Source organism: Aspergillus ambiguus (genome assembly GCF_047715705.1).
Source record: "Aspergillus ambiguus strain CBS 117.58 unplaced genomic scaffold BDV59scaffold_4, whole genome shotgun sequence".
NCBI classification, from domain to species: Eukaryota; Fungi; Ascomycota; class Eurotiomycetes; order Eurotiales; family Aspergillaceae; genus Aspergillus; species Aspergillus ambiguus.
The window spans coordinates 172,802-185,374 of record NW_027395517.1 but is presented as its reverse complement, the minus strand read 5'-3'; the positions used below and the strand labels follow the sequence as shown (position 1 = coordinate 185,374).

Here is a 12,573-nt window from a genome sequence, read left to right as displayed (position 1 = left end):
GAGGTTCTCTGTAATAGAATTGCCATATAAGTTATACATATGACCTAGCAATTTGTCCCCTCCAGACTCATTGAAGCGGGTTGTAGAACGGTGTAAATCGGGATGTTCCTGAGGTGAAGGTCTTCTCGCCAATCATTCGAGCCTTGAGAGCGGCGCGGAGGGCATCCGCATTCTGCTCTCCTTCCACCTTCATTTTGTGTACACGAAGGAGTTTTCCATCTCGTGTGAAGACGTATACGCCTTTGCTATGAGTGGGTTCAACCGGGTGAGGGCTGTCCACGAAGGGCAACCCCGGGACAAGCGCAAAAGAATCACTACCTTTGAGTCGAGGGACTTCCTCCAGTTCCGTGAATATCGTTCGCCGGTATTGGAACGACTGGGCCTCATTGGGAGGACTGCTAACGACCAGCGCCTTGCTCCACAATGGCCCGATCACACGGTTTCGCCGGCTGATGTCCATCGAAGACCAACTTGCCCAATCGATATGCCTGTCTTCAGGTATTATTTTGCTCGCATGAACCAGCGTTCCCGTCATGTTGGATGAACGCCAGCCTGCATCCTCCACAGGAGGGACAAATAGTCCCTTCCGGATACCATCCAAGAGGATCTCTGCGCCCTTAGGGGCAACAATATTTAACAACTCTGGAACAGTGCAGGAATCAGGATTTGGTATATCGAAGCCAGGAGGGGGAGTCTGCTGCAGGATTGCACCGTGATCGAAATGTTTCAGGTGCAGAGTCTGGAGTGTGACACCGGTCGTACTTCTACCAGCCAGGAGGGTATGGTGTAAGGGCGCAGGTCCACGGAAGCTGTGGTTCGGCGAGTTAGGTCTTTTCCGATAATTGATCTGGCATTTACACTGACTCAGGAAGTAATGAAGGATGAACATTCAATCCCCCATACTTTGCGCCGTTGAGTATCCGCGGAGGAACGAATAAGCCGAACGATACAGCTATTATCAGGTTTATCGGGACACTCGGCTAAGAGCGTTAGTGACGACATATATGGTATATAAAAGGCAGTGATATACCGTCCATCCTTTGAAGGTGTCTATCTCATGAATTGGGAGGGAAAGCTGTGTGGCAGCTGCTTTGATGGGAACTATAGGAAACAATATAATAAGCGATGCGTCTACCACAGGTAATTCAGAGACCAATTACCCTCTCGTATTTTCTTCAAACCCCTTCCAACCCTCTTTCCTGGTCGACAGACAACGTCTATGGAGGAAATTCGATCTGGGCGTTTCAAATGTTCCTCGTGGAGAGCCTTCAGGGAAGCGATACTGAACTCGTCGGATCCACAGAAAAGGATCCGGAGAGGGTCGTACGATTTCGTCGCGAGAAATCGACGCGCAAGAGAGAAATCCCTTGCTCGTCTGTACGCGCAGAGGACTCCGGGTCCTCGCGAGAACAGCATAGTGCCGAGAGTGGCCAGACGTGCAGAGATGGGGAAGCTCCGGATAGCTCGCCGAAACCCAAACAACTGACAGCCACGTGATGTCACCGCGCCAGAACACGCGCATCCAATCAACTACCGAGGTAGATGACCTCCCAACCTGACAATCTCATGCGTGCGCTGTGAGCGGAGGCTCACAGATTGACGATGCAATGCCGGAGAGTGAACCTGCGTCGGTAATCCCAGCGCAACTCGCCTTTCTCACCATCTACAACCCTCTCCTCGGACCGACGGACGAAACGATACAAGATCAGGTGGTTTTCTATACATCGAGGTCCGATCAGCTGAAGCGGCGCGAAAGCTCCACAACCAGGGATGGGGAGAAAGATTCCAATAATGAGTGGAACGAGAGACTGCGTCAGATAGGTCTGGCGCAGGGGATGGTGAGCTTTGCGAGGTAGGAGAGCTCTTGGTACCCCTCCTCCGCCATATTGGACCTGCGCTGAACCGTTCCCACAGGAACTTCTCCGAAGGCAAGGCAGTGGACTACGTGGAGACAGACAAGTCGTATATTGTCCTGCATGAATTGGAAGAAAATTGGTGGATTCTAGCTGTGAGTAGCATTATGCACCGACGCATTATCCTCAATAGATCCTAAGACCCATCTAGTCAGTCGATCTCACTCGCCTTCCTTTCGATCCGTCCAACGTGTCGTCCTCGCATCAGAATATATCCGACGTGCCGAAGTATCATTATTCATCGAGAGAGATGTCTCCTCCGCATCTCTTGATTCAGCAGCTCCGCCGAGCCCACTCCATCTTCCTCCTACATCATGATCTCTCGCTCGACTCTATGTACCAACGGGTCGGCCGGCACACCTTTTGCACCATACTCGAGAATTTCTGGAGGAGATTTGCATGGAATTGGGAGGTCCTCTTGAGCGGAAACCCTGCTCTTGATATGTACGATGGCATCAAGCTTTCCGCTGGCGGGGAGCTCGGTGTGGGCGTCGGTGAGGAGGAATGGGGGAGCGGGGAACGGGAGGTACTGGAAGACTTTGTCTCCCGGACTGATGGCCTTGTCGACCTTATCGTCTCCAGGTTTGGTGATCCATATCTGTGGCATAAGCACGAGAACGCAGATCTAGACCAAGATTCCGAACCGGTCCAGTGGCTTGGGTTAGACGTCTACCCCAGACCTTCGGACGGCGTCATATTCTCTGGTGTAGGTGGCATATCTAGGCCCTCCGTGGCCCATATTACTCAGTGGATGGAATGGATCTATCGGTACGGTTTCGAGGCGTACGGTGTTGGCGAGGATCCAACCTCCCCCCGACGGCGAAAACGACGAAGAAAGCGCGGGCGAGCTGAAAAAGATGTCGACCACACCTCGGGACCCTCAGAAGGCCCGCAAGCGACTAACTCAGATCGCGGCTTTTCCCCGGGCATTCCACGTCCTCTCGTCATAGGAGCCCCGCAGCCCTCACAGTTTGCTCCAAGTTCTGATGGGCAGGGTAGCTCACTTAAAAGCAACGAGAGCTCTCCAGCAAGAAGCGAGCGAGGGGCCGAGTGGATGCGGTTCAGAACCGACACATTTGTGAAATACTTCACTTTAGGATACGGCTCGAGTTGGGGACCTTCTTCAGAATCGCCCAGTCCGCATCCCCGCGTCGAAGCCTTAAAACAAGAAGACACCTCTTCCGGAGGAGGCAACCAAGAAGGCTCGCCAGAAGATCTTCCAGAAATGAAGCAGTCCGGCACATCTCCTGTACGAAATACCGGTCAATCCTTGAACCAGGGGAAATTTCTCATCGGCCTCCTCGACAATACGGCTAGCCCTGGTGGTCAGTCTGTGGAAGGCCCTGTGGTGACAGACAATCTCCCTTCAGAGTCCACCGATGTGATAACTCAAAGGATACTCCATGTTCACCGACCTACTTCCGATCAAGACATTACAGGTACGTAGTCATCAGTCCAATACCCTGATTGGTTGACCGCTGTTTGCTTACCCTACCCTAGATTCCGTGCAACTGCGAGCTGTGGTCTATGTTGTAAGCATAAAAACAACCCAAACAGGACCAAACAACGACTAACGAGAGAACAGCATCAACCGTTTATTTATACGTTTCTTTTCGATCCAGAAACCGCGTCGCTGACGGATCCATCTCTCTATCAAACCATACACCACCAACTCGGACCTCTCCAAAAACCTCTAAGCAACTCAACCTCTCCGACAAACGCCGCCACCCGAATTTCAGAATCTAAGACCGACACGGATGTCAGCCAACGCTTTGCCTCTAAAGATCAGCAACTCTATGATATCGTCTACGACCCGTCCAATCTGACTGTGCGTTCCTCAATCCCCAACATTCCCGATCTGGGTTCCGAGCCGCTAGGACATAATGACTCCAGCTCCTTACCATGGACACGGGTCGAGAGCCTCAACATCCACCACCGACTCCTGAGTACTTTCATTGAAACGCGGTCCCGTCCATTGGAGCTCGAGCGAACCTGCAAGACCAGCCGTGGCTGGTGGATCGTCTGGGTGCGAATAGCAAACATCGACATAGAAGACCAGAAAGGCGGCGGTGTTGTTAACGCTGTGGGAACCGGTGATCTGCGTCAGGAGGCTTTCCTGGTCCGCAAAGCAAGTGACCACATTCCACCCGCCTCCCACGCTCGCAACAGCAGTGGGACTCAATTCTTCCGTGATCTCGGCGGCGCCGGTTTTGGTTCATCTCGTACCGATACCGGACCGGCTAAGTTAGTAGAAGGGCTGGGTCTAGATGCACGACGATATATTGAGAATTTATTGAGCTTAAATAGATGATACCAATACATTCGGTTTGATACAGTGCAGTGTTGTCTTATGCAATTCACAGGGGAGAAGATGCTGCTATCTCATTAGGCCATGGCACTAACAGCCGTCAGTGAAGGATGATCTGCAGAGCGGGGATGGACTCCCTTCACGCGACACTCTCCAGAGACAGGTAAACGCCCAGCTTGGATGTATCTGTCCCGGTGGCGGTGCAGAAAGCAGTTAGGTTGCTCCCGAAACCTCGTGATAATTTAACTAATTGAATGTATAGATATACAACCTAATTATACGCTCCAATACCGGTCTAAGCCACATTAGTTTGCCAACGGAAGGCTGTGTCTTACTCTATGCGCTATGGTCCAATAATAATGTTGCACGGTGCATCCATGCAAGCGCCGTTCCATTTGCTAGTAAGCCCCAGCCTTGTTCCCTTGTCAGTCTCATAATTGTAAAGCACCACCACCTCCCATACAACCAGTTTTGCACTCGCCTCCCTGAAATGCAAGCTACTCATAGGTAGCAATCTGCATACGGCTGACTCTACGCAAAATGAGTCCCCAAAATCTTCATGTTAACCCCTCCAGGCCCAGGAGCATCTCGGAACTGGTCGCCTGTCTCAAGAAAGATCGGCTAGGTACCAGCGAGCGCCAGGCGCTCCAGGCCCTGTGCAAAACCGCAGTCAACAAAGTCTTTACCATAGAAAATATTCCTGAGCTCGCTTGGGAGGCTTCCCAACTGGCCGAAGTCCTGCCACAGACGGAATTTGCAGTGTTGTTACGAACACTGGCGAACAGCATAAGCACAGGGACAGAAGACCAGACTTCGCTGGACCCATTCCATTTGCGATGCTTAGCCTACGTGATTCGCCGAGGCGAAGGAAAGTTCTCTTCCCGAAATAGTCCGCTTGGTTCACTGCTGTCGGCCCTGAAAAGACGAATTGATTCCGCCTGCCAGCAGCGTGAACCGCAAATGCAGTACGAGCTGGTCTGCACTCTCGGGTACGTCCTTGATGCTCTCGCAGACATTGGCATTACCAACCTTAGCCGCGAGAGTCTTCATCAACCGGTCTTAGGGCTTCTGAAAGAATTGAAGCGCGATAAGGAGCTCCATCTGGCGCAGGCTGCTGCCTATGCCCGGCAGGCTCTTCTAGGGCTCTCGGACGATGATACGATGCTAGAAGCGTCACTACGCGGGACGTTGCGGGTTGTTGATATCACGATGATGACGCTCGGAGGTGTTTCCAATCATGACATACACAAACTGTACGAGGCCGGCAGGGCAGCCGCTAGGGCAGCCCGTGACTTCAAAGACTATACAAAGGATGCACTCAAAGCTCGAAGAGGGAAACACTGGTATGCGGCCCTTCGAGTGACCGACGTACTCCTGCACACACGCTCAATTGACAAGCTTGTGGAGTTCGTCAAGACGGAAACATGCAATGATCCTCATAAATACTTCTTATGTGGTCTATACGCCCAGCTGGAATGTGGCCAAGAATTTTTGACGCCTGATGAATTCAGGAGTGTTTACGAGGCAATTCCATTCAGCAAGAATGATCGTGTACGGGCCTGGGCTCAATATTTGGCCAAGGAACATGGCAATTTACAGCCTCCAGATCAGAATGGCAAGAAGCAAGCTGGAAGTCATTTAGGTCGACATGAAACAGAGAAATCTGACTACAAGTGGTCTCTGGACCATTTTTCCCGGAAAGTGACCCGCAATGAGGACTCTAAGGTCATGGATAGCGAGTTGATGGACCAAGCCTACGAAAAATGCGACGCTGCAAGGCGTTTCTATACGAGAAATGCCTTGCTGCAGCATTATTTAGAAGACAATCATGAGCGTCTAAATATCCAACGAGTATCCGGCGATTTACTTCCGATGGATAAATGCTATATCAATCTTGCCATTGTTGACCGTGGCAAAAACGACCGGAAAGTGGCTTTGCCAACTCTCTTTGATGTGCAAAACATGATACAGCCAAGAAAGATATTCATCGAGGGACAGGCGGGCGTTGGAAAGACTACTCTATGCAAGAAAATTGTTCATGATTATGTCCACCATGGCCTGTGGCAAGACCGGTTTGAATGGCTGATCTGGATTCCGTTGCGAACCCTAAGGGGGGATACAAATCGCTCCTACAGTCTTGAGGACTTTTTCCGTGATGAATATTTCTCTCCTTTGTACCGCAAGCAGGATCTTTTCCCTGAAACCCTGCGGGAAATGGTCGAGAATCGTGGCAGCGATGTATTGTTTGTCTTGGACGGTTTGGACGAGATCTCTCGGGATTTGCCTGCCAATGATTCAAGAAGTCGATTCATTTACAGACTACTAAAACAGCCGCAGGTTATAGCCACTTCCAGGCCTTACTACTTGGATTGGCTTGGTAAAATGAGGCCCGACCTGGAGGTCAAGACAGTTGGGTTCTATCCGGACCAGATAAGATCGTACGTGTACGCGCCGCAGATTGTAAGAGATCACGAAACTGCCACGCAAATATGGACTTCCATCCAAGTAAACCTGCGGCTTCGAAGTATCGTGCAGGTTCCTGTTCTACTCGACGCGTTGTGTTACTGTTGGGATCAATCCTTCAGCAAAGTCAGTATCATGACTATGACCGATATATATGAATCCATGACAGCACAGCTCTTAACGCAAGATTATGCTCGTTACAAAGGAATGCACCAACACAAGCAGCTGGACGATGTGGGGGTCATTGATGATCTTATGCCTGGGGAAATAAACATTCTTGAAGGCCTGGCCTTCCACGGGGTGCTCAACGATATATTCGAGTTTGATATTGACTTCCGCAACCAGGTCTTTTGGCATCTTAGGGACCAGCCAATCGAGGTCCCTGAGTCCATTGATCAAACTCTTAAGAGGCTATCGTTTCTTCGGTCTTCGGACGGTAATGAAATCCTTGAAAAACAGAAATTCCATTTTCTTCACCGAACTGTCCAGGAATATTTTGCCGCTCGGTTCTTCGTGAAACACTGGATCACGATGGACAATCTCTCTTGCCTGATCCTCCACCAAGAGGAGAGTAAGAAATACTACGTCTCGCTACGAGAGCTCGCTAAACATGGAAAGTACACCTCTTGGTATGATATCGAACACGTCTCGCCGCGAGAGTTTCTGCAGGACGGGAAATACAGAATTCAGTATGACATGATTTGGCGGTTCGTCACAGGTCTCCTCCGCAAACACTGGCGGCGGACGAATACAAGAGAGAAGCCGCTGTTTAACTTCTTCCGGGCTCTAGAGATGGGTCCCCGCGATTTACTTGGACCTGCTCATGCCTCCCTGACGATTGACTGCCTAGGTGAGATCATCGATACGAACATGCCTGCAGGATTTCACGTTTACCGGGAAAGAATCGAGAAGCAGCTGCATCGATGGGCTGTCATGGAGGGTGAATTTGGATACCGCTTCGACAAATACTTACTTGCTAAACCCGATTTTCCCGAACATTGCCTCTATAGACTGCTCCAAGACTATCCGGATATCATGGGGGACGACATCATGGTGCTGTCACAGCGGAAACTAAATATGTCCGACAAGTGTGTCGACTTGATCGCCTCCTGGATAGAGAAGAATGTTGCTGGCAATGACAAAATCGCGTTCAATTTCCGCATGCACTGCCTTGAATTTCTGTTTAGCAAGGCCGAGTTGCTGTCTCCCCAAGCTGCCTGCGCTCTATCCAGATGGATCCGCAAGGACGATGCATGGGCAAAGGATTTTCTCCTGGGGGCTTCCTATTTTCATTACACACTGCCAGAGACAGTATTAGCCGCAGTCATTGAGCGGCTTCGTGATGGTGACGTCGATGCGCGAGTGCAAGCCGCAAAGATTCTAGCCAAACATGGCAACTCTAACCCAAATATGCTAGAATACGTAAAAGAGGCCCTGAACGACGAAGCCACAAGGGTCAAATTGGCCGCTTTGGAAGGTTTGCAGCATTTTTCGGATTTAACCCCGGATATTATCGATTCCCTGGTGCAGCTGCTCAGCAGTACGGACCGGGAAGTGCGTGAAACAGCTTCTTTTAGGCTGAAGGACCAACCGTCGCTCACGCCGGAGATCGTTCAGTCCATATTCGAGCTGTTTCTGAAGCAGAGCGGTGATGCCAAGAGAACCGCTGCATTCGCCTTTGGAGGGCAAATACAATTACCGCTCGATATTCTGAAGGCTCTAGTCCAACAATTGGGACAAGATGAGGCCACGCAAGGCATTATCCCGGACGTACTAGTCCACGACTTGCCTCCAGAGATTATGGACGCTCTGCTGAACCAGTTGGAAGACGAGCAAGATGGCGTGCGCCGATGGACGGTCAAGGCGTTGGGGGAGCAAAAGGATCTTCCTCTGAGCAGCCTTAATAAGCTGGTGACGCGACTACAGGATAGGAACAAGGATATTAGAAGAGGAACAGTCGAGACCCTGGGGCGCCAGCCTGCCTGGACATCACAATTTATCCCACTCTTAGTGGAGAGATTAATCAATGACGGTGCTTGCCGGTATCCAGTATCAATGGCCCTCAGAAGGGTGGACTTGTCCCAGGATACACTCGACCAAATATGTCGTTTTCTCGGAAATGCACCTGGTGACTTCGAAAAATCGTACATCATTGACATTCTGGGGCGACAATCCCTACAACGGCATCACTTGGAGTTCCTGGCAACGTATCTCAACAAACACGTTCCTAACTCTAATGCCTGTTCTTCCATTATGAGGGTCTTCGGGAGTCAGAGGCATCTCCCGGACAGCGTGCTCGATGTCCTAAGGCCAGGATTGGGTCGAACAGAGCCACGCCAGGCAATCACGCTAGAGGCCTTAGGGGGACAGTCAGATTTACCAACAGATATGCTCATCCGAGTTGTCGAATGCTTAGGAGAGGAAAACTTCCGGGACGCGGCGAATCTCCTACGCCGCCAAAATACCCTGCCACTCCAGATATTCCCACACATAGCGGAGGCAATCACAAGGCAAGTGATGGGTCTTAATGAAGATGCGGTCACAGCAGCAGTGACGGCATTGTGTGAGCAAGGAGATCTGGTGGAACCAACTTTCGACCTGGTGTGTTCGGTATGTCCTTGTACGGAGGATTGGGGACCTGCGTTCGAGGCCCTTGTGGAAGCTATGAAAACAGACAAAACCTTCTACTTGAAGTTTCTCCGCATGTCTGTTCCTGATGATGTCCTTCACAGTTTTGTGAGATTGAGTCTAAACCATCGATGGGCCTTGTACTACCGACATGGGAGGTTTGTCCTCGAGCTCCCTGAGGGACGGAAGCAGATCTTCTTGAGATCTCGTGACTGCGGCCGTCTCTGGCTGTTATTCCGGTTATATCACCTTGACATATTGTATCGCCAGGGAGTCCTCGAGGCTGTGAGATGGGCCGGCCATGGATTGGACCTGCTGTGCGGGATCAACTCTCAGGTAGCGCTGCCGTTGCTGAATGGTCCGAGTATGTGCTATGGGCTGTTTACGCTATTGGTCATATTGGCCTGTTGGCCCTCATGGTGTTTCTGGTTACTTTCATGGCAGTGCCGAAGTGAAGCAGGAAGGAGGAAGAACATGGCAGTCGTTTTGGACTGTTCTACATGAAACTCCCCACGTGCACTATGAGGCTCTTCTTATGCTAGGAAAACTGGAATCCTTTGCCATGGTAATAACTGGCCCGCAGGCGTTATGTAGAGCTGGAATAGAGAACAAAACCCACAAGGTTATGAAGACAACGCCTCACTAGAGATATAAAGAAAATAAGTCTGCGAAATCAGAAAGTCGACCAACTGCATAGCCAGATAATCCCATAAACGTCATGTGCCCGTGATTGAACATTATCCACACTTGCATGCAGGCACATAAATCGGAACACGCCAACGGAAGACCCCTTCTGAGTAGAGAACAAGATAGCCGCAACGCTCTGTCCATTCGTAGAATGACCGCATGAAACAGACCGACCGTTTGCGAAGGAAGGAGATAAGGAGTAGTTTACAGGATGGTGCACTTGTGCTTCTTAGGACCTGGCTTCATGCAAGCAGCCCGGGTGGCAGCCTCGAAGACCTCACGGACACCCTGATTTTTTCGTGCGGAGCACTCGAAGAACTTGAAGGCACCGATCTTATCCGCAACAGCCTGGCCCTAGGAGACAGTTAGCCATCAGATGGTAGGAGTATAAGTCTCGCTGGGTGGGACATGCCTGAGCCGTGGTGACAGGGACAATGTTGTTCTTTGCAAGCTCCGAGGCCATGTCTGGTTCACGCATATCGGCCTTGCATCCAACGAGAATGATAGGGAGGCCCTGGCAGAAGTGGAGGACTTCAGAAATCCACTAGATGCACAGCGGTTAATATGGGTTTGCGAATTGATCGATTTATCAGCCAAGAGGGCGGACTAACCTTCTCCTGAACGTTGTCAAGAGAGTCGAGGGAATCAATTGCGTAGCAAATCAAGATAACATGAGAGTCGGGGTAAGAGAGAGGGCGAAGACGGTCGTAGTCTTCCTGACCAGCAGTATCCCAAAGAGCGAGTTCGACACGCTTGCCATCCACTTCGACATCGGCGACATAGTTCTCGAAGACGGTGGGGACGTAGTCCTAGAGGGACGCAGGTGTGAGTTGGACGGGGAACCAAGAGAGAACGAGCGAGTCCCCTTTTCCCACCGATGGGGGGTTATTGGGAGAGAAAGAGGTTGAAGTCGGTCAGGATCAGGAGAAGGGAGAAGGAAGGTAGCTAACCTCAGGGAAGGTTCCCTTGGAGAACACACTAATGAAAAGGAGACGAGTTAATACCAATGGGAGGAGCCAGTCAAGGGAGGGAGGGGGGTTGGGGGGGATGTGGTGGGAGGAAAGGAGATGAGGGCGAGACAACTTACATCAAAAGACAAGTCTTACCGCAGGCACCATCACCCACGATGACCAGCTTGCGGCGAATTTCGGATCCCTTGGATGACATCTTCAGGAAAGGGATGAGTAAACGGCTGGAGAGAAAGATCGAAAGCAGTAGATGGGGTGGTGGTGATGGGAAGAGGAGGAGAGATGGTGGTGATGGGATGGCGGAGGGAGGAGGTTGAGAGAGAAGGAAAGGGACAAGTCAGGCGCCCGAGGGAAAAGGGTTTAAGTAAGTGATCACCTACAGTGAAGGGAGATAAGAGGAGAGAGAGACCCGACTTGGTTGATTCTGGGAGGAAGGAAATCAAACGACCAAAATGATATGGGAGGGGGAAAAAAAAAGATGATACTTGGAGAAACAGACAACAGAAGATTATATCGATCGTCTGCGGATTGTTGATGGGGAGAAGGATGGATTCCGGTGGTGATTGTGATTCTGAAGAGGCAGCAAGATTGGATGCGCGTATCCCGTGGTATTGTCAACACGGCGGCAGTGATGATTGGACGGGAGAATACCGTCCGGGCCGCCCATTGGTCTTTTGGCACGAGACCCACCGACAGTGGGCACCAGCACTGGAATATCCAAGCGATACCGTATCGTACCGTACATGAAGCCACCGTGGCTGTGCAGGTTATACTTTTGTATCTACTGCGTATGTGTACACAGGACAGTACCGTGGTCTGTCATAACAGCCCTATGACAGCAGATACAAGTGCTGCGTACGCTGTACCTGCTCCTGTATGACTCTACCTTCGACCAAGTGACCCTATTTCTTCCGTATCTACGATCTTCCAACGCGATCACAATAAACTTTGTCCGTCTCCAGTTCTCGATCCCGTCCCAACATCATCGAATTCAATTTGTGTGTCGGTGGATATGGATTTCCACCAAATGGATCCATCTTCCCAAAAATATCCATGGCGGTGCACCCGACTCCGCCACACCCCTTAACCACGACCACCCTCCGGACTATGACCTCCCTACCTCTCAACTCGAAACATCACCGACGTCATCCTCCTTGCTCGCTGGGAATTATGATCTCTGCTACTCCGTACCCCGTACTCAAATCCATCGCGCTTCGCGTCGCCCCTCCCACGAGGTCCTCGCAGCCACATCCCGGAGAGTCACCCGGGGCTTACGCGAGACCATCGGCCGAAACTAAGGTACGGACTATGGAGACCTCAAGCCACAGATCAACGGAACAGCTTGCCATCGTGCATCGTCCAAATATCTCTTGTCGTTGGTCCAGCATGGAGCATGACAACTGGTCTCAACCCCACGATCGTTGCGCCTGCAACAGTCAATCGATCCCGCAGCCAGTTCAGACCGGCCACGTCTGACATGCCTCCTGAATGACTGGTCTTTGATGGGCAAATCGCCGGACTGGCTCCGCTCATCCAACTCATTTGGAGACTTCTTTGCGTACTGTCTACGATCCATCTTATCAGGACCAAGTCGGAAGGATGTCTA

General features: G+C 51.1%; 4 protein-coding genes across 4 annotated transcripts; 2 read left to right on the top strand and 2 right to left on the bottom strand.

Moving 5' to 3' along the window:
* Positions 1–67: 67 nt before the first annotated feature.
* On the bottom strand, positions 68–889 carry BDV59DRAFT_198839 (methionyl-tRNA formyltransferase; the record flags this gene model as incomplete). The annotated part of the gene is made up of 1 exon (XM_073693233.1): positions 68–889. The coding sequence occupies one exon, from the start codon at positions 887–889 to the stop codon at positions 68–70; it is 822 nt and encodes a 273-aa protein (XP_073551224.1).
* A 574-nt stretch (positions 890–1,463) lies between these two features.
* Positions 1,464–4,439, top strand: BDV59DRAFT_107093 (uncharacterized protein). The gene is made up of 5 exons (XM_073686543.1): positions 1,464–1,852; positions 1,915–2,008; positions 2,065–3,352; positions 3,414–3,445; positions 3,499–4,439. Exons 1-5 carry the CDS (start codon positions 1,608–1,610, stop codon positions 4,222–4,224), a joined length of 2,385 nt encoding a protein of 794 aa, XP_073551223.1. The 5' UTR covers positions 1,464–1,607; the 3' UTR covers positions 4,225–4,439.
* Positions 4,440–4,671: 232 nt separating this feature from the next.
* Positions 4,672–10,009, top strand: BDV59DRAFT_106978 (uncharacterized protein). The gene has a single exon (XM_073686542.1). The coding sequence runs from the start codon at positions 4,762–4,764 to the stop codon at positions 9,814–9,816; it is 5,055 nt and encodes a 1,684-aa protein (XP_073551222.1). The 5' UTR covers positions 4,672–4,761; the 3' UTR covers positions 9,817–10,009.
* rho1 (Rho family GTPase RHO1) lies at positions 9,793–11,505 on the bottom strand. The gene is made up of 5 exons (XM_073688456.1): positions 11,087–11,505; positions 10,950–10,977; positions 10,611–10,808; positions 10,412–10,543; positions 9,793–10,353 (listed from the first exon to the last, which is right to left on the bottom strand). Exons 1-5 carry the CDS (start codon positions 11,164–11,166, stop codon positions 10,204–10,206), a joined length of 588 nt encoding a protein of 195 aa, XP_073551221.1. The 5' UTR covers positions 11,167–11,505; the 3' UTR covers positions 9,793–10,203.
* Positions 11,506–12,573: the final 1,068 nt, after the last annotated feature.